Source organism: Equus przewalskii, chromosome 29 (assembly GCF_037783145.1).
Source record: "Equus przewalskii isolate Varuska chromosome 29, EquPr2, whole genome shotgun sequence".
Classification (NCBI taxonomy): Eukaryota; Metazoa; Chordata; class Mammalia; order Perissodactyla; family Equidae; genus Equus; species Equus przewalskii.
This window is the reverse complement of record NC_091859.1, coordinates 41,427,624-41,447,302: the sequence shown is the minus strand read 5'-3', so window position 1 is coordinate 41,447,302 and position 19,679 is coordinate 41,427,624. Positions and strand designations below refer to the sequence as shown.

Here is a 19,679-nt window from a genome sequence, read left to right as displayed (position 1 = left end):
GGGGTTCTCGGAGCAAATCAGGCAGCTCGTGTAAAACCCAGCCAAGGCATCCCAGGTCGAGGTGTGAGACGCTGCTGCTAGAGGTAGAAGGGAAAACCGTTTGTTTCAGGGCTGCAGGCCCCCGGTGCGTTCTCCAGAGCTGCTCTGGTTACTGCAGACCTGGGCGAGGAAGCTGCCCCCGAGGGCAGAGAATCAAGAGTGGGGCCCCAGTGCACGTAGTGACGCACATGCATGGTCTCAACCAAATGCCAGGAGAAGACTCCACGGGAAGGGGCTCCCTGGGCACCTGGAAGCGAGGCCCTCCTCCCAGCTGGGCCCATCGCCAGGCCTCGGGCATGCTGTCCAGTCCCTCGGAGCCTTGCTTTGCTCGTCTGTAACATGGGGACGTGGAGCCTGCCCCCTGAAGGGCAGCTGTAAGCAGTGAATGAAGCTCACAACCACGCGGAGGGCGGCTCCTCCTCCACAGGGCTTGTGTGACTGCATAAAAGAACTCTGGAGGGGCCGGCCCGGTGGTGCAGTGATTAAGTTTGCACGTTCCGCTTCTCCGCAGCCCGGGGTTCGCTGGTTCGGATCCCTGGTGCGGACATGGCACCGCCTGGCAAGCCATGCTATGGTAGGCGTCCCACATATAAAGTAGAGGAAGATGGGCACGGATGTGAGCTCAGGGCCAGTCTTCCTCAGCAAAAAGAGGAGGATTGGCAGCAGTTAGCTCAGGGCTAATCTGCCTCAAAAAAAAAAAAGAACTCTGGAAAGAAAACGGCACTATTGATGGTTACCTGGGGTGTGGGTGGGGGTGGGACCCAGGGATGGAGTGGAAGGGCGACTTCACTGGCACTTCTCTATAGGGTTAGACTTTAAGCCATATGAACAGAACAGCTATTAAGAATGGGCACCAATGATCCCCTTCTCCCGGCTGAGGCTGGACGACAGCACACTCCTACCTATGTCGGCCAGCTCCTCCAGGGCCAGCCGGGACATGCTCTGCCGGTGGCCAGGGTGGTCCAGGCACGCTGCCCCGATGCCGCCTTTCCGGGGTCCAGGCGTGGGGTGCTCCCGACGTCCTGAGGGAGAAGCACATAGAACAGGCAGGATTTAAGGCCAGGGCCTCCGGAATAAAGGAAGGCCCTAAGGGGCCACCTGCTGCTCCAACTTCTCTCCTTAATGTGAAAAAGAACACCCGCTTCAATCCACAGAGACCTCGAACCACTTCGTGTTCCCGCCTCTGATGCCCAGCTCCCCACAACCACACGCGGGAGAACTCTCCCTCCCCGAACTCGAGGTCCAGAGAGCTGGGGCCCCAGAAAGGTGGCATCCACCCCACTCTGACTTCCCCCTCCTCCTCTGGGGCCCCAGACGGGGCTCTCGCCAACCATCCTCACGGCCCAGAAGAACAGGGCCGGGGTGGGGACACGTGGGCGGCAACAGCACTTCCAGGTCAGCACCCTTCGAGGACGCCACCGCTCCTGCGTCACCACCCCCTCAGAAACAGGCGTTCGCACTCCTGTACCCATTTTACAGACGGGGTCACTGAGGCCGGCAAAGGTCAAGCAGAACGGCTCATGGCTGCCGAGCTGGTGATCACAACCCCAGCTAAGAGTTACTGGACGACTGTTCCGTGTCTGGACCCGCTTCGATGCCTACGTAAAAACACCTCCGTTAAAATAAATAAATAACTAAAAACAGACAAAAAACGGGGCTGGCCCAGTGGCGCAGCAGGTAAGTTTGCACGTTCCACTTCGGTGGCCCGGGGTTTGTCGGTTCAGATCCCAGGTGCAGACATGGCACCGATTGACAAGCCATACCATGGCAGGCGTCCCACATATAAAGTAGAGGAAGATGGGCACAGATGTTAGCTCAGGGCCAGTCTTCCTCAGCAAAAAGAGGAGGATTGGCAGCAGATGTTAGCTCAGGTCTAATCTTCCTCAAAAAAAAAAAAACCTCCATTAGTAACCAACAACGGAATATTATTCGTCCAAGAAAAGGAATGAAATACCCACACTAGTCCGACCCGGACGAACCTTGAAAACACCACGCTCAGTGAAAGGAACCAGCAACCAAAGCTTCCACGGTTCCATTTATACAAAATGTCCAGAACGGGCAGGCAGATCCGCAGACACAGAAAGCAGACTCCTGGCTGCCAGGGGCTGGGGGGAACGGGGACCTAGGGAGGTGGCAGCCAAACGGCACGAGTCCTTTTTGAGGAGATGAAAATGCCCTAAAATTGACCGGGGTGAAGGTCGCACAACCCTGTGAACGCACTGGGACCCAGTCACCCGTGTGCTTCAAACGGCAGACCTGGGTGCTGCGTGAATTCTCTCTCGATCGAGGTGTTTTAAAAAGTCAACGAAGCAGAGTGAAGACAGCACATGCAGCCGGGTCCAGTTCTTAACAGAAAAGACACGCACAACATTGTTTCAAAAATGCTGTTTCCTGTGAGTTCTAGGATTAGGGTTTATAAATCCATTTATTTGGGCTTTTTCTCATTTTTTGCAAAAGCCTGTATTGCTCGTAATATAAAGTTATTTGAACCAAAAAAAATACGCGACTGACACATAATTTTAAAATGCTTGCCTTCTTCTTCCCCTAAAAACCTGTTAGCTTGGTGCTGCTTTCTATCTCCAGTTTACAGACGAGGAAACTGAGGCAGAGACCGAGGGTCACTTGCCCATCAAGAGGCAGCGCTGTGGGACGTCCTCACCCACGACACTGGACGGAGGTATGAAAGGGAAGAGAGTCGGGGAGGGCCCGGGGGATGGACTCTAACTGAACATGAAAACACGTGTGTGCCCGAGACTCCGCAGGCCCCGTCGGACTCACACCAGCAGAGTGTGCGCGTCGGTGCAGAGAATGACACGGCCCCCGAAATGGCCCCAAACTGGGAACAACCTAAGCACCCACAAGCCGTGGGGGAGAGCGAGGCCGGGCAGGGCGCTCTGCGGCTGTGCAGGGGCGTCCATGGCCACGCGTCCCCCACGGGGTCTCACCATCAGGGTGGGCAGAATCGCAGGCGCAGAGGATGATACACAGCAGGATCCCGAGTGTCCAAAGTTCAAAGCCGGGCAAAGTGAACCCGCCAGGGAAGAGTCAGCAAGGCACTCGCCTCGACACGGAGGGACACGGGGCGGGCGCCCTCTGCTCCTTGGTCTGGGTGCCGGTCCCGGCGTGTGTTCACGTGTGAAAATTCAGTGAACCTGCACGGGTTCTGATGGTGTCAGGGAGTCATCAGGGCGCCCAGGAAATGACGGCGGTGGGCCTGGAAAGGCCACGTGGAGTCTCCCGCAGGAAGCGGGGGCGAGAGTGGACGGGGGTGAGCGTGGCTGAAGCCAACCGCAGCGGAGGGCGGGGGAGAGGAGGCTGGCAGTGTAGACAGGGAGGGGGGAGAGGATGCCGGCTGTGTGGACAGGGAGGGGTGCATGCAGGCCTCACCCAGTCATTTGACAGCCATGTCTTAGGTGGAGCACCGGGGCCCTGGACACAGAGGGGAACCGATTTGTGCCTTCACCAGTGCTCAGGCTGAGAGAGGGGCCCAGACACGAAAGGATCAGCATGAGGAAGGGAGTTAACCTCTACTAGAAATGGGTAGAAACTGACAGAGGGCCCGGAGCTTGCTGAGGCCGCACACGGGCAGGGGAGGCCAGCTCCTGACACCAACGGGCGCCAGGGGCACAGCTTCCCCTGCCGGCGAGGCCCTCCCTGTGCCCACAGGATGATGCCATGTAGACACAGGCTGTGGCCAGAGTCCAGGCCTGCAGTCCCCAGGAAGGGGGCTCTTGGCTGGACAGAGTGGACAGCGGTCCTCTTGACCACCAGCATCCCCTCCCCACCCGCCAGTAACTCACGCACTGTCTCTCTCACACACACACATGCACACACAGCCCGTGCAATGTTGAGTGAAGCTCCACTCCAGGCACCAAGGATGGACCACAGGGCCTTTGCTTGGTCAATCGCAGCACCAAATTCCCTGAACCGCAGAGATCAGTTCAGAGTGATCACATGACTCCTGCTGGTCCGATCAGAGTGAATTTCTAAGATTTCTGTAAAAGCTACTGAGAAGACAAACGTTTTAAATTTCTTCTGCAGGACCTGAACCTGAGAGGACATGGGCCTGGAGCTACCAAAGGTCATCATACGAAACTGAGAAAAATGAAGCCAATGGCAGAAGACAGAGAGATGGAGAAAAAAATCCCTAAAACACTGTGTGCCTGCAGCCAGCTGTACCTGAAAGCAAAGATCCAATAAATTCTCTTTTCCACTTAAGCCAGTTTGGGTTACAGATGACCTGTCACTTCTAACAAAATGAGTGCTAATATTTTCTCTTCGAAAAATCTGTGCATATTGAAACACTTGATAAAATCTGCCTCAATATTCTTTACTTTAAAAGAATAAAACGATCAACGCCCACACTGTTTTTCTTTTTATTGTGGTACGAGCAAATGAATTTCATTTCCGAAAACTCTGAGGGGGAAATCCAGCTTAACCACAGAGAGATGACACGCCCCAGACGGCCTCACCCTGCCCCCGCCGCGGGTCCGGGGTCTCATCCTCAGGGCCCGAGGACGCTGCTTGCCTGGATCCAAGCTCCTCTGTGCCGGGCAGAGAACACAGTCTTTCCACCAACCTGGTCGGCTCCGTGTTGCCGAGATTGACCCCCAGACCTCTCTCTACCCCACGGCTCCTTTCTAAGTGGCAAAACGGCCTCACAGCATCAAGGAAGCTCGTTGAAGGGGGAGCCTCCCAGAACCCGGGCGCGAGTGCGATTTCTGCAGAGTCCCCTCCAGTCTTCCTCAGCTGCACGCACATTTTGTAATCGACTCTGTCTGCTCACACACACCCCATCAGCCCAGAGGACCCCAGACCCCAGAATACTCAGCCCACCGCCCTGGCCCCCAGGAGCATGGCCCAGCACCGGGGGGGGGGCGGGGGGGGGACGATCGGGGGAGCAGGAGAGGACGGTGGAGAACACAACTGTGTCCAGACAACACGTATGTGCTCCGGACAGAGACTCTGGCGGCCACCACCACAGGCACGCAACGTGGCCTAGCACCATGGCAGCGGGACCCCCGACCCAGTGCCCCCAGTGCGCTGCGGCAGGAAGGACATGCCTGTGAAGAACTCGCGCCCCCAGGGTGTAGCCTGAAACCGGTGAAGCTTCTGGCATTGCTGCTCCCAAGGAAACACCCCCAGGGATCAAAGGACAGAAAAATGACAGCACGACGGGGACGGAAATCAGACCGAACCGGAGAGAGACATCCCCCCAGACATTGTCATAAAAAGAGAGAGAGCGGGGGAGGGTGGGGCACCATTCCAGACTGAAAGACGCCCAAACACCTCACAACCTCACAAGCCAGAGCCGCAGGCGAACCCAGACGGGACTCCAGTCCACAAAAGGCAGTGACAACATTCCCGGGATAACCAGGCCAATGGACAGTGGACGAGGTTAAAGGAGTTCCTGTGGATTCTCAGGGGTGAGGATGGTGTCGGGTCACACGGCAGAAGGTGTCCTGTGCTGGGGGACGCCGGCTAATGTGGTAGGAGGGCTGGCAGGGGGCTGCCCCTTACTCTCCAACAGTTCAGCCAAGAGAGCCAGAGACACAGAGACACACAGAGACAGAGACACAGAGAGACACACAGAGACAGAGAGAGACATACAGAGACAGAGAGAGACAGAGACACAGAGAGATACACAGAGACAGAGAGAGACAGAGACACAAAGCGACACAGAGAGAGACAGAGACACAGAGAGGCAGAGACACAGAGAGAGACAGAGACACAGAGAGACAGAGAGGGAAAATCCAGAAGGAACGGTACCAACTTCTGGCTCAAGGTCGGCGTGTGCTCCGTGCGTTTTTCTGTAGTTGAACAATTTCTGTGAACAGCCGCAGAGGGAAGGGGGTGGGGAGGGAGAAAGGCCACCCTCGTGTGGCCCCGTGACCCTCATAAACTCTTAACCCGTCTATCAGGGAACAAAACTGAGTCATGAGGTGTGGACACCGGCTCAAGGTCGCACGGTGACTCCGCCCCAGGCCGCCCTTGCTCCCATCTCTGTGGCTTCTCTCCTGGGCACAGGGAAGCCGGGGTCTTCGTGTCACCCTTCTGACAGCTCTCCACTGTCCAGGAGCCATGGCAGCAGGGTCCAGTTTCAACCAGCCTCCCCTCCACCTCCTGGGCTCTCCCCCTCCTCCATCTTCCTTGAAGCCCAGGCCACCTGCTCCCTCAGGTGCACTCTGCTGCTTCAGTCGGCTGTGTGGCCCTGCTGAGGGTTGTGCCCTCTCTGGGCTGGGACGGAGCCAGAGCCCTGCCCTGCCTCTCTCACTGACTTGCTGCCAAGTCCCCAACGATGCTGGGGGAAGGCCCTGGGCAGGGGCAGGGAGGGGGGCGGGGCAGAGAGCCCAGGAGAAAGGCCCCAGGAAGACAGGCAGGCGAGGTCTAGGAGTGACGTGCACACCCTTCTATACACGTGCACACACGTGCCTGGCTCCTCTGTGGTGCAGCTCTGGGCCACCGCCTCCAGGAAGCCCCCCGCCGGGACACTCCTTCCTGCTCCAGTGTAGACGGTGATTCCAGATCAGCCCCTCACCAACCCCCATTTCATGCCAGCAACTGGACCTGCCGCACCCCCAACCCGCAGCCCCCGGGGTCACCTGACCCTGGAGGCCACGGTCTCTGAAGGCAGGGGAGGCAGCTGGGGTGGAGGCGCAGAGCAGCTGGCCAGGGCCGGGCGCACACACAGGATCGGGTTTGCTCCCTGGCAGCACACAGGGCACAGAGCGCCAGGCAGGGCAGGCCCCGCCACCTGCCTCCTCCATGGCTGAGCTCGGCACCCAAGCTGGGGGGCAGCTCCATGAGGGTCTGGGGGGCGGTGGGGGTGACAGCCGGCCTGCAGGGAGCCCCCACCACTGCAGTGAAGGTGAGAGGGGAAACGCCATCATCTACACCCCCAGCTCTCAACGCGGCCCAGGCAGCTGGTCTGCAAGGAGCGCCGGCCCAGCCTGCTGAGCCAAGAGCCGTGTGCACGTCCCTGGGCCACCCAACAAGCCTGGCTGCCGTGCACAGTGGGGCCGGGCGCTGTCACCACCCCGGGGGAGCACCCAGTCCTGTCGGGGGCCTGGCGGCCACATGTCATCACACTGACACCCACGGCCCTGTCCCCACAGCCTCCTGGAGCTTCTGGAGTCCTGGGCCCCACTTTGGTGGCCTGGCCTGGAACGCTCCGTCGGCCACCAGCCAGACAAACAGCTCGAAGGCCACCTCCGGAGGGCACCAGGGGTCCCCGACGGGAAATGCAGCGCTCCTGCTGGGGACCCGCCCGCCCCCGGGGAGGGGAACACGTCTGGAACATTCTTGCTTGAAAAGCTGGCAGGAAGCACTGACCACCAGGGTGGAAACCTGACAGACCAGTGTCACCCGCCCTCCCTCCGCACCGTGGCTCCGCCCAGGGGCCCGGCCAGGGACCCGCTCAGAGCCGCCAAGCCAGAAGGCGGTGCTTCTCCCCAGACTCTGCTTTAACCAAACAGAGAGATTCACACCTTTTCTCCTTCACAAGCTCCAGAGCTCGGCCCCCATCACCCACGTCCAGGAGCCCAGGCAGCGCTGTCTGTTGCAGTTTGCACACTCGGCCGTGAGTGTGTCACACAGAATGCGTCCTTGTGGTGGCAACAGCTGGTTGGGGGGTGTCTGTCGGGGCGAGCCCGGTGAGCCCCCCCCCGCAGAGCTCTCCCCACCGCACGGGGCTGCTCTATGCACCCGGACCAGAGCCCGGCGGCCTCCCCAACCCCTGCCACACGCGGTCAGCCAGACCCCATCCCATGCAGGGTGGAAGCCTGGCCAGGGCGGGAGGAAGCCCACCCTCCACGCTGGCACTAAGGGCTTGGGAGTTCCCGGGGGGCCAGTGTCCTGCTCCCCCAGGCCAGGAGCCCCAAGCAGTGCTGACGGGCTGGGAGGCACCCAACAGAGCAGTGGGCACCTGTGCCGGTGAGGCTGGTCCCACCGGCCTTGTGATGGCTGATTTTATGTGTCGGCTTGGCTGGGCTACAGTGCCCAGCTGTTCTGGTCAAGCCTAGATGTTGCTATGAAGGTATTTGTAGGTGTGATTAACATTTACTTGGTTCGATCCCAGGTTTCAGCACCAAAAGACCCCAAAAAACAAAACAAAACAAAACAAAACATTTACAGTGAGTTGACTCTGAGTAAAGCAGACCACCCTTGACGGTGTGGGTGGGCTTTGTCTAATCAGTTGAAGGCCTCAGAGGAAACACTGAGGTTTTCCAGAGAAGGAGCTCTGCCTCAAGACTGCAGCACAGAATTCCTGCCCAGGAATCCAGCCTGCAGGGCTGCCCTACAGATTCGAGACTTGCTGGTCCCCACAACTGCGTGAACCAAAGCCTTAAAACAACTCTCTTTATGTAAACATCTCCAACTGGTTCTCTTTCTCTGGAGAACCAGGGCTGACACAGGCCTCTTCCACACTTGGGCTTCTCTTTCCCACGAATTTTTGGGACCACAAGACAGTGGCACCGGGAAGGCTCCCAGGGGAACATCTGGTGCGGTCAACTCTCATTGTAGAGCAGGCAAACGGAGGCCCAGAGAGGGGAAGGGACTTGTCCAAAGCCACACAGCACATCAGCGGGATCTTGAAACCAGGTCTCCTGACTCCAGCGTAGAACCAGAACGACTCCAAATACGACAGGAAATGTCAAAGATATTTTTTTAAATGCAAGGAGGAAAACAACCATCGGCACATCCCACCACCCGGAACCACCACAGTTAACTCTTTCTCATCTTTGCTCCCAGGCAGCTCTTGGCGTGTCGTCCCACATGGCGCCAGGATGCAGCTGTGACCCCCAGGCAGGTCTCGGGTCTCCGCACTGGGACCCCCGCCTCATTGGGTGTCTCGAAGAACCCACGGAAAAGTCATGCTGGCAGTCAATCCGCCAGCATTGACCGCCAGTGCCCCAGGCACCTCCTGGTAACCGTGGGGCCCAAGGTGCGCCTCCGCGGACAGCGATGCCCCGTGTGGACCAGGACGCGCCCCGGGGGGGCCCACCCGGCCTCGGGAGCCGCTTCACACCGGGGGAGCTGTAGGTAAGTGACAGCAACCCCAGTCATCCTCGTCACACTCGCGGGAAGTCCGCCCTGTCCGGCAAACCTCGTCGGCTTCTCCCCTCCCCCATCTGCCCCCCCCAAAACCCCCAGCCGTGCCTCCATTCGCGCTCCCCTCTCAATATTCCTGATCTGCAGATGCCTCTGTCCTTCAGACTCTCTTCACCCAGCGACACCTCCGCCCGGCTCCCTCATGAGTGAAATTAACTCTTTCCCATGTGTTCACTTGTCACCCGTGTGACAGTCAGGATTTTATCCTTTCCCGAAAATTATCTTCTAAAGTAACTTTGCTCTGGGCACCCAGCCCCTTGCAGTGTGCAGGCACCGCAGGAAGGAAAGGCAGTTCTGTTCCCGCCTTACTGACAAGAAAAAGGGCTGGAGGGAGGTGACTCCATAGCCTGCGGCTCTCCAGCCTGTAACCTCCCACACGCCCTTGCCCTGGGCGTTCTGCCCTCCTGCACCTGTGGCCACAGCCACGCAACCCTGCCCATCAGAGCCTCTCCCAGACCACACACTGTTCCTGCCGGCCCCAGGACCTTTGCACAGACTCTTCTCTGTGACTTGTTAAGTTCCTTCTGTCCCTGTGTGGTATTTTCTTCTAACAAAAAAATATGTCATTTCAACACCAACTCTCATTCTCTGACACCAAGTCGGTGTCTGACAATTCAATCCTCTTCTGACACAAACTACCCAGAGTTAGCACAGACCCCACAGGATTAAGAGTCAGTCCCACAGACTGCCCCCACTTCAGACGCCAGTCGCAAGTTCCCAGTCCCCAGGCTAGCTGCACTTCTGTCTGACTTGGCTACAGATTTAGGGGTTCCCATGACACCCCTCAGGTTCAACAATTGGCTAGAACGACTCACAGAACTCGGGGAAGCGCTTCTCTTACGAGGACGGGGTTACTGCAGAGGATGCGACTCAGGAACAGCCAAACAGGAGATGCACAGGGCAGGGCGTGGGGGCGGGGTGGGCACAGCGCTCCTGCGGCTCGGGTGCCACCCTCCCAGCACAGGGTCACCACTGGGAGCTCTCAGCCCCACGGCCACATCACGCAGGCTCCATCGATTAATCCCCGCCATTGGCCACCGAGGTGGACATACAGCGCTCTCTCCTGCCCTGGGCGAGGGCGGGGCAGACAGTTCTGGGCCCTCTGGTGCCTACCGCCCATCCTGAAGCTCCGAGGGGTCTCCCCTGGAGCCCCCACGGGAGCCTGAACTCAGGGAAGGACAAGGGGGCTTGTTGTGACCAATGAGGACACGCCCAGCACTCAGGACACCCCGGGCTGTGGGATCGAGGGCCAGGGACCCGGGCAGAGACCAACAGATCTGTGTGACATCACAGCCGCCCCACCCAGCTCCGAGGATCCTCCCTCTCCATCCGGGGGCGCAGCAGTCCCCCCCCCCCCCGATGCCGTGTCCAAGCTCCCCACCGGGCACCAGTGCATCCTCGTTTTGCGATGCTTCAGTCAGTGTCACTGCGGGGCTCATGCGCCAGAGAAAGTTTCACGAGGATGGGGCTCCAGGCTGACCTGCTCACACAGGACCCCTCCCGCCCAGGACGGGCCTGGTGTGGGCGGGCCTCCAAGAATGCCGAGACCGAGGGCAAACACCCGGGCGGTACAGAAGGACCCTCTGTCTTCGCAAGGGCTTCACAGCCCCAGATCCACCCCACCTTCCCCGGCTTCAAGTCCACACCCTTAGTACCTTCCTGAGCCCACCGCCAGGCGCTTACCCTGGAGCCTCTGCCGGCCGGGGGTGGACACCAGGAGCCATCGGTGCCAGGAGGCCGCATGGCTGGAGTCACGGGCGGGAACGGGCGTGCCGCCACGGGGAGGTCATGCCAAAGAGACCTCAAATCACCCAACTCTTCCATCTACAATTCACGACAAAATGGTTTGTTGCCATAAAAATATACATGCACATGACACGGAGACCCTCACAGCGACCGTCTTGATGCCGCAGCTGCAAAAAACCTTTGACACCTGGGCAACAAGCACACATGTCACCAGGGTGGCGAGGTCCGTGCAGGGCGGACGAGGCAGAGCGTGCGCTGTGGGGTCTGCGCCACCTGGGTCGTCTCAGAAGGGGGCGTCTGACCAAGGCCTGGCGGGGTGGGGGGGCCGCCAGCGTCATCCAGGCCGAGCCTGTATTTGACAGGGAGGCCCCGAGACCAGAGAGAGGGCTGGCACGGTCACAGCAGAGGCAGGGACATGCAGTCCAGGTGTGGGAGACACACAGCTCTTGCCGATGCTGAGAAGGGGTCACACTGAGCTGGGATTTTCCTAACGGCACCTCATAAAAAGTAATCTTTGGGGCCAGCATGGTGGCGTAGTGGTTAAGTTTCAGCGCTCCACTTCTGCCGCCTGAGGTTTGTGGGTTCGAATCCCAGGTGTGGACCTACACACCACTCATGAAGCCATGCTGTGGCAGCATCCCACAGGTCTTAGCTCAGGGCCAATCTTCCTCACCAAAAAAAAAAAAAAGTAATTTTCACCCTTTCACCTCAGACAGGTGACAAATTTATTGACACAGGCCCCTACTACCCATTTGTCATCACAAACACCAGTGGGTCCCCGGCCCTGGTGAGAAGGTATGTGCAGACCATGCGTCCAGGAGGGAGGGCCGGAAGCCCCTGGAACCTGGGCACCACACCTGGGGGAGACGGCAGCAGCAAGCTGCAAACGAGCTGGGACCTGCCACGACCCTGTCAGTGGCCCACCCGCCCCAGGCCCGGGCGGCCAGGCCCTCCGAGAGGGATGGGGTCTGTGAGGAGCAGCCGAGGCAGCGCCCTCCTGTGGTTCTTGCAGACACTAACACCGAGACTCACTCAGGGCTGTCCCCACGGCCTTCTGGGCAGACGAGGCCGCTCCCTCCCAGAACCCTGGCTGCCCTGCGGGGGTCCCCTGTCCCATGGAGCTGTGCCCCTGTCACCTGCACAGCCCTGCAGCACAAGGAGCTGGCGCGCCCCACATCCCAGGGCCCACCTGATCTAGGGGTAACCCTAGCTCCCTTTGCCAAGGGTATTGGGGAGGCCAAGCTGAGCCAAGCAGCACATGGCAATTTCCCTGGCCACAGGGATGGGCTCATTTAGGCCCGGGAGGCACCAGGAAGAGCTTTCGCAGTGCTTCGGGGAAAGAAGATCCCTTGCTGTCAAGAGAGGGCCACTGAAGGGGTCTCTCTACACAGCTGTGTATAAAGACGAGGCCTGGAGTGGCTGTAGACAACTTGCTGCCCTCCTGAAGATCCAGCAGCCCACAAAAAGTGCAGGAAATGGCTAAGTCCTGATCAAGCCATACCTGACATCCGTCCCATCCCCAGGCCTTTTCGGCTGCATGGGCCAATAGATCCCCCTTGACTTTCGGTCCAGTTCAGAGTTGGGTTTTCTGTTAGTTATAGTCAAAAACGTCCTGATGCCTCCAGGAGGCCCTGCCCACCCCAGGCTAGGAGAGGGCTTCCTCTGGCTCCTGCAGCCTCAGCTCCGTCACAGCCTTCGTCAGCCATCACCACGGGTCTGTGTGTTCGTCCTGACCTATCGCCAAGGGCTCCCTGACAGCCAAGGCCATTTCTGACTCACGCCTGAGTCCCAGCCAGGCGAGGGCGGTGAGCAGGAGCTCAGCGGGCGTCTGTCGAATAAGAGAACAGACAAGGGGCACGCAGCAGAGCCCAGCACTGGAGGCCTTGCCGGCCGGGTCCCACCCACGCTCCCAGTCACTCCCACTGCCTGCCTCGCTCTCTCCCTTCTCCGCCACCCGAGCCTGCTCTGTCCCTGAAGAGGACACAGCTGGGGCCTCTGCCACAATCTGCAGCACCCACACTCAGACCTGCTGGCACGGGGACCCTGGGCCCTCTCCTCTCCTCCCTAAGGGACATGCAACCGTGTGCTCTCCACCCCAACTCTGCACTCCAATATCCCAGACACCTCCACACCTCCCATGAGCCCCTGAGTGCCAACAGCTTCCTGTGGTCCTTGGAATAAAATTCAACCCCCTACAAACCCCTGAAGGACTCTTTGTGGCCTGGCCATGCCGCCCCCCGGAACGCATCTCATACCACCTCCCCTCCACCCTATTCTCTCTGCTCTACGACACAGGTCTCTGGGTGCACCTCTAACACACCAAGCTGTTCCTGCCTCAGGGCCTTTGCACATGCTGTCCCTACTACCTGGAACGCACAGCTCCTGCAGGGAGTAACTGATCCATAAATAGTTTCTACTATGATCGTTGGCTCAAGTCCAATCCAGTCATTCAGTTGGATTCATGTCCACCTCCTCCCTGGCCTCGTTGGAAACTGCAGTGGGGTCCACAGGACCCAATAAACCCACCCTCTACCTTCAGATGCCTCTTTCCAGAGGGATCCTGTTATAGTCTAGCCAGGGCAAGGAGAGACTGTCCCTCAATGTGGCCGGAGAGAAAAGCACCCCAGGTCCCAGGGACGGTCAGGCCACTCTGTGCCTCCCAGAGCCGGATGGTTCTGATCCTCTCTGGGGCCCCACCCAGACCCCGGGACCTCTGCAGTGTGGGCCACCAGCCCCCAGGCAGCTGCCGTGAGAGAGCAAAGGATGCAGAGTCAGAGGACGGGTGCCAGCCCGGGTCACCCCGACTCACGGTGCCTCCCAGTGAGGCTGGTTGACCCCTCTCAGACCCACCCCCTCGTCTGCGAGATGGGCACAGCCCCACCGCCAGCACCAGATGAGGACAGGAGACAGTGACAGGCAGGACCTCACACTGCAAGGTGGGCCCACCCACAGACAAGGCAGGCAGGGGAGGGTCGAGGCGGACGGAGGCCAAGCACAAGCCTCTCCTACAGGGGAGTGGCCGCGGGGGCCTGGGGACCGACACGGGGAGTGGCCACGGGGGCCTGGGGACCGACACTGCGTACATAGACCATGTTTGGGTCCTGATGAAAAACAACCATTAAAGAAAAACCTAAAGGAAATTTTGATATTGGAGGCAACTGGGAATCCAAATACTCTTGGATGTCCAGGAGTTACTGTTACTTGTTTTAAGTGTGATAATAATATCGTGGTCACGTTATAAAGAGGGATTCACACAGCAACATCCGTGGAGCATGAGGGCTGCAAACTGCTTTAAAATAATGCGGGAGTAAGAAAGTGAGATGGGGCGAGAGGGTGGGGGTCAGCGGGGGGGAGGTTTGTGAGCAGATGGGGGCCTGGGGGTGAGCAAGTGGGGGTGAGCAGGTGGGGGCCTGGGGGTGAGCGGGAGTGGGCAGCAGGAGGGGGCAGCCGCAGGGCCAGCCAAGGCCGGGGGGCAGCTTGGCATGGCTGCCGCTGGGACATCCGCTTACTTTTGAACATCTGAAATTCTCCATAAGCAAAACCAGAAACGCAGAAAGCAGCCCCGCCCCGTAAAACGCACGGTGCCACAGCACAGAGCCTACGTGGTGGCCGGAAGCGTCAGGGCCATGGCTGGGGCAGGGAACCCCGAGAACCTGAGAGCCGCAGGCCTGGAGAGGGGCCCGCAGGGCGCGTGGCCAGCCGACCGGGCCTCCTGGCCTTCCTGCAGATAAGAACATGGGCGGCCCTCCCACCGCACCCCCCCCCCCCCCCCCCCGGGTTTCTTTTGCTTGTTTGAATTTTATGACCAGGTGGGGGAAGGGAGGGGACGGCTTCCCAGAAGTTTCTGGACTCCTGACCAGTCAAACCAGTTCCTTCTGACGGACAGTCATTGGCCTCCAACTGAAAAAGGACTTCCGGCTGCCCTGCCCCGTCGGGGATCATGAAGAAAGTGAAAGAAAGTAACTCATTTGATTTTCCCGATAACCCTATGAGAGGTAGTAACACTGTCCGGATCTTACAGATGGGGAAAGCAAGGCACTGAGTGCCTAGAAACTCAAGGTCACACGGCCAGGGGTTGGGAGTGGGGGGGGCTCCAGGGCCAGCTGTTGAGCACCGCCCGCCAGGTCCCTCCCCGGAGCCTCAGGTGCCCTCGTGAGAGGAGAGAGCACGGCCAGGCCTCAGTGGGGCTCCGCCTTCCAGGGACCCAGAAACCCGGCTGGTGGCCAGGGCGGTCGCAGAGCAGTGTGCTCGCGGGCGGCCGAGTCCCACATGGGCATCTTCAAGGACACCCCACTCCCACAGTGCCGGGCCGAAGGGCTCCCCTCAAATGTGCCCGGGGAGGCCGGAGCCTCTGGACACGCGTGGCGCATCTCCCCCAGCATCCATCCTCGTCCAAGGATGGAGGGAGAAGTTAGCTGCGTGTACCCCACGCCAACCCACACAGACCCAAGGGGCAGGCCCAGCAGGCTCCAGGCATCTCCACCCTCGGTGCCCAGGGAGGAGGCACAGCCAGTGGGGGCCTGCACGCTGCAGCCACAGCGCAGCTGGCGTTGAGGCCTGGCTCTCACTCGCTGGCCGCGTGACCTCGGGAAGTCAGCCAACCCTCCCCGTCTCAGGTTCCTCATCTGTAAAAGTAACAGTCTCGGCCTCACGGGCTGCGCGACGAGGAGGGAGACGTGCAAGCGTGAAGTTGGGGCTGGACAGCTGCTGGGGACAGCGACCTGGACCATTCTGGGGAAGGATGGCCGACAGGGTCATTTTACAGGTCAGTAGCTGAAGCCCCGAGAAGGAGAGTGACCTGCTCAAAAACTAGCTCTCTGACTCCTTTGATGGCTCTTTCTCACCCTCCTGCGGCCTCAGCGCCTCAGTTTCCCCACCAGTGAGAGAGGGCAAAATCAGGGAATGGGATGGGTTTTAAATGTGGTGAAAGATCTGCATGTGAGGCCCTCCTGGGTGGCCTGAGCTCTGGCTGTCCTCGACCGGAAGCCACCGCTGACGGCGTGCCCATGACCGGCTGGGCCTGGGACGAGCTTGTTAGACGCCGTACGTCCACGGATGTTTAGTTAAGGAAGTTTCCAGACCTTAGACCATCTCACTGAGGTCAAATTTCAATGACTCAATGACGTTATTCAAGTAAATTCCTATCCACTCCACCACAGGTCCCCGTGGCGACTTCCACCCCCGACACGTGAATTATCCCAGCCACCTGCAGTCCCCCAGCCTCCGTGTGACCTCAACATGCCAAGCCCTTCACTGCCTACCTCCTCTCACCCATTCCTTCAGCTCAACGGTCGTCTCCTCCAGGAAGCCCTCCTCCCATAAGCTCGGGCTTCCGTCTATCACACAGTCACCAGACTCTGTGGGCAGGGAGAGGGCAGGTGGCTGTCCACAAGGACGAGCGGGGCTCAGGCCGGTGTCCCGTGTCCCTCTGCACCCCCGTCCCTGCCCTGGTGCTGGTTTGAGGAGTGGTTATTCACTGCATCAACAGGGGAACTCACAAACAAGATCCTAAACCTGCCAACAGAGACGGAGGAAGGATGCTCACTCTGGAGTCTGGATTCTGAGTTCTGGCCTGGACAAATGGCAACATTGTGGCAACTCATAGACAAGGGGAAGCTGCAGCCCAGGGCTCTCTGGACCCCACACAGCCTCTGACTAGACCTCAAGGCCTGCTGCCCCCACAGCCAAGGCCATGTGCCGGCTGCCAACAAGCATCACAGGCACCCCTCCCCTCCGGCCAGATCCTTCGTCTGAGGCCCAGGCGGTGGGGACGCCCAGCCAGCACCCACACCTGGCTCCAGGATTCTCAGGGGCCCGGGCCAGCGTTGGAGGACAGGGAGAGCAGCCAGGGCCGCTCCCCTAACTGGCGATTCCGCGGGCTAATTAGCCCTGTAAGTTAAGTCTCCGGCCTACTAACCCTCGGGGCTTCCATCCCCTGTGCGCTGCAGGGGCCAGCAGCCCCGCTGAGCCCCCGAGTTTAAATTAGCGCAGCACCTGCCCTGCCTCAGTTTCTCATCTGCGAAGCAGGACCGATGCTTCCAAGCCCCCTCAGGTTCAGGGTGAGGGAGCTGATGTGCCCGTACCCTGGGTGACCCCGCATCGGAGACCCTGAATTAGGGGAAGAAAAGGGGGGACAAGCGAAAGTTTGATCTGAGACAGCCCAGCTCAACCAGACCAAAACAGGAAAACACAGGGAGAGAAGTCTGGGGGGAAGGAGGGGGTGCAGGGAGAGGGGGGAGGGAGGAGGCGGGAGGAGGGAGAGGAGGGGGATGCAGGGGGGGAGGGAGGGGGCGGGAGGAGGGAGAGACAGGGGTGCAGGGGGGAGGGAGAGAAGGGGGATGCAGGGACGGGGGAGGGAGGGGGTGGGAGGAGGGAGAGAAGGGGAAGGGGGTGCAGGGACAGAGGGCGGGGGGACCCAGGGAGGGGAGACGGGCGGGCGCAGTGGGAGAGGAGCGCGCCCTCGGGGAAAACCGGGTAGGCTGGGGCCGGGGAAGGGGACCCGGCCGGGCGGGCGGGAGCGGGGACCAGGACCGCGCCCGTCTCTGCCTCGCGTCACCCACCTGCCAAGGGGCCCGTCCGGCCCACGGCCTCGGAGCCCGCGCGGCGCCTCCCTCGGGCCCAGGCGGGCGCCCTCCCGTGGACACCAGCCTCACCTGGCCGCCGCTCACCTGAGGCTCACCTGGGCTCCGCTGGGCCCGCCTCCCCTGGCCCCGCCCCTGGCCCGCGCTACGTCCCGGGGGGCGGGGTCGCGGCGGGGACGGGGCGGGGCACCGGTGGCCCCGCCTGGTGGGCGGGGAGGGTGGAGCATGCGCGCTCGGAGGCCCTCGCCGAGCCCCTATCCGCACACCCACGGGGGCCGCCTCTCTCGTGTCCGCGTTTCCAGGCTGTGCGCGGTGAGGCTGGCGGGGGCGAGACTGGCGAGGCGTCGAGAGGAAACTTTCATTCAATAGGTTCCCCCAGAGCATCCTCTGGGCCGGGTGCTGACTTCGCAGGACTGTGGCGGGGCCCCCCCACCGTGGGCTGAGAACCCCACAGTCCCAGAAGCGGCCCTGACCCAGGCTGAGGAGCAAGGAGGGCTTCCTGGAGGAGGGGGTGTGACCAAGCCTGGGGTCATTCAGGGCCCAGCGCTGCATTTCTGTGCGTGGGCACAGTCACTGTCCCTGCCTTGAGGCAGGGGTCATATGATCAGGAAGACCCAGGCAGGGGGCTGGATACCCCTGGAGGTGCCGTTGTGGGACCCCGGCCCCAGGCAGGAGGATGACTGCTCCCCCAATATTGTCACATCGCAGTTCAGGGAGCAACTCAGTGAGGGGGAGTCCACGGATGGGCTTACATCAGCCCGGGATCCATGGCCCACCCTTCTGGCTGCGCCCCTCAGTGTCCTGGCTGCCTCCTGCCAGGATCACTTCCCTGATCCCCCTGATCCCTGAAGGTCCACACCGAGTGCCGGGTCTGCACCGCTTCCCTCCACACTCACTCCCCAGCCTCCTGCTGTCACTACGGCCCACACCCTGATGGTCCGCAACTAATACCTCCCCTCCTCCGGACCCCTGCCCCCGCTGCCCACATGGAGACCTCAGCAGGCAGCTCAAGCTCCATGCGTCCACACCGGGCCCTCCCCTGGGCTGCCCGTCCTGCTCTCCACCGGCCCCATCCACACCTTTGGGGTCATCCTTGGCTCCTGTCCTCTTGCATCCCATGTGTGGTCCCTCAGCCAGCCCTGACGGCTCTTCCTTCAAAATTCGTCACAATGCCACCGCTTCTCTCCAACCTGTTGACACGAATAATCCATAATCAATCCATAAATCAAAGTTAGGGTGCATTTATTATGAGCCAGGTCTGAGGACTAGCCCGGGGCCTTCACTCCCCAAGGAAGGAAGGGCCCCGAAGAAGCAGGGTGGACAGAGTGGTTACATATCGTCGTGGAACAAAGAGCATCCATCACATATGATAGGAATGTCCCTTTTACAACTGTCACGAGACGCTCAACTGGCACAGCAGGTCGGGGTCAGCAGGTCAGTGGTCACAAGGTGAGCACAGCAGGTGGGTAATCAATCCTTAGTTTCTAGGAAGAGATGCTTATCCTTAAGGGAATGCTGATACGGGGAAGCTGCATCCCTATCTTTAAGGGCATCATCTTGGCTTTGGGACATCGTGAATGTTTAAAGCAGATGTACGATGCATGTGGGGCCGGCCCCATGGCCGAGTAGTTAAGTTCGCTCGCTCCGCTTCAGTGGCCCAGGGTTTTGCTGGTTCGGATCCTGGGCGCGGACGTGGCACCACTCATCAGGCCACATTGAGGCAGCGTCCCACGTGCCACAAATAGAGGCACTCGCAACTAGAATATACAACTATGTATGGCGGGGAGGGGAGTGGCGCTTTGGGGAGAAGGAAGGAAAAAGGATTGACAACAGATATTAGCTCAGGTACCAATCTTGAAAGAAAGAAAAAAAAGATGTACGATGCCTGCCCAACAGGCCACGTCAGGCCCTTTTGGAGAAACAAGGTCAGGCCAGATTAGTTTAAACCAAGTGGCTTCCTCATACTCCAATATGTCCTATTGCTTGTCATTTGTTTATCAGTCCGCACTGGTCCGAGTGGTCCAGGCCACCAGCACCTCAGGCGGCTCAGCGCAGCAGCCTCCCAGCCATTCTCCCTGCGCTGCCCTCGGTCCCTTCAGTGTGTGTCCACACAGCGGCTGGGGGATGCTTTCACGAGATCCCTGCTCGAGTGTCCTTCTCCCTCCGGTTCTTCCGGGGGTGGAGGTGGAGGGGCGCGAGCAT

The 19,679-nt window shown here is 60.0% G+C and overlaps 1 protein-coding gene across 11 annotated transcripts in view; it reads right to left on the bottom strand.

Moving 5' to 3' along the window:
* The window catches only part of ARHGAP8 (Rho GTPase activating protein 8), a 71,860-nt gene extending 54,141 nt beyond the window's left edge, over window positions 1–17,719 (bottom strand). For 3 of the 11 annotated variants that reach the window (XM_070600491.1, XM_070600483.1, XM_070600489.1), the window contains exons 1-2: window positions 17,457–17,614; window positions 942–1,061 (exon numbers count right to left, since the gene is read on the bottom strand). In XM_070600491.1, the coding sequence (XP_070456592.1) occupies window positions 942–978 (37 nt within the window). In that variant the 5' untranslated portion in view covers window positions 979–1,061; window positions 17,457–17,614. Of the gene's footprint in view, window positions 1–941; window positions 1,062–5,812; window positions 5,890–9,965; window positions 10,387–17,456 lie in introns of those variants that run through there. The other 8 variants (XM_070600493.1, XM_070600486.1, XM_070600492.1 and 5 more) reach the window with 5 other exon arrangements.
* Between the last annotated feature and the right edge of the window lie 1,960 nt (window positions 17,720–19,679).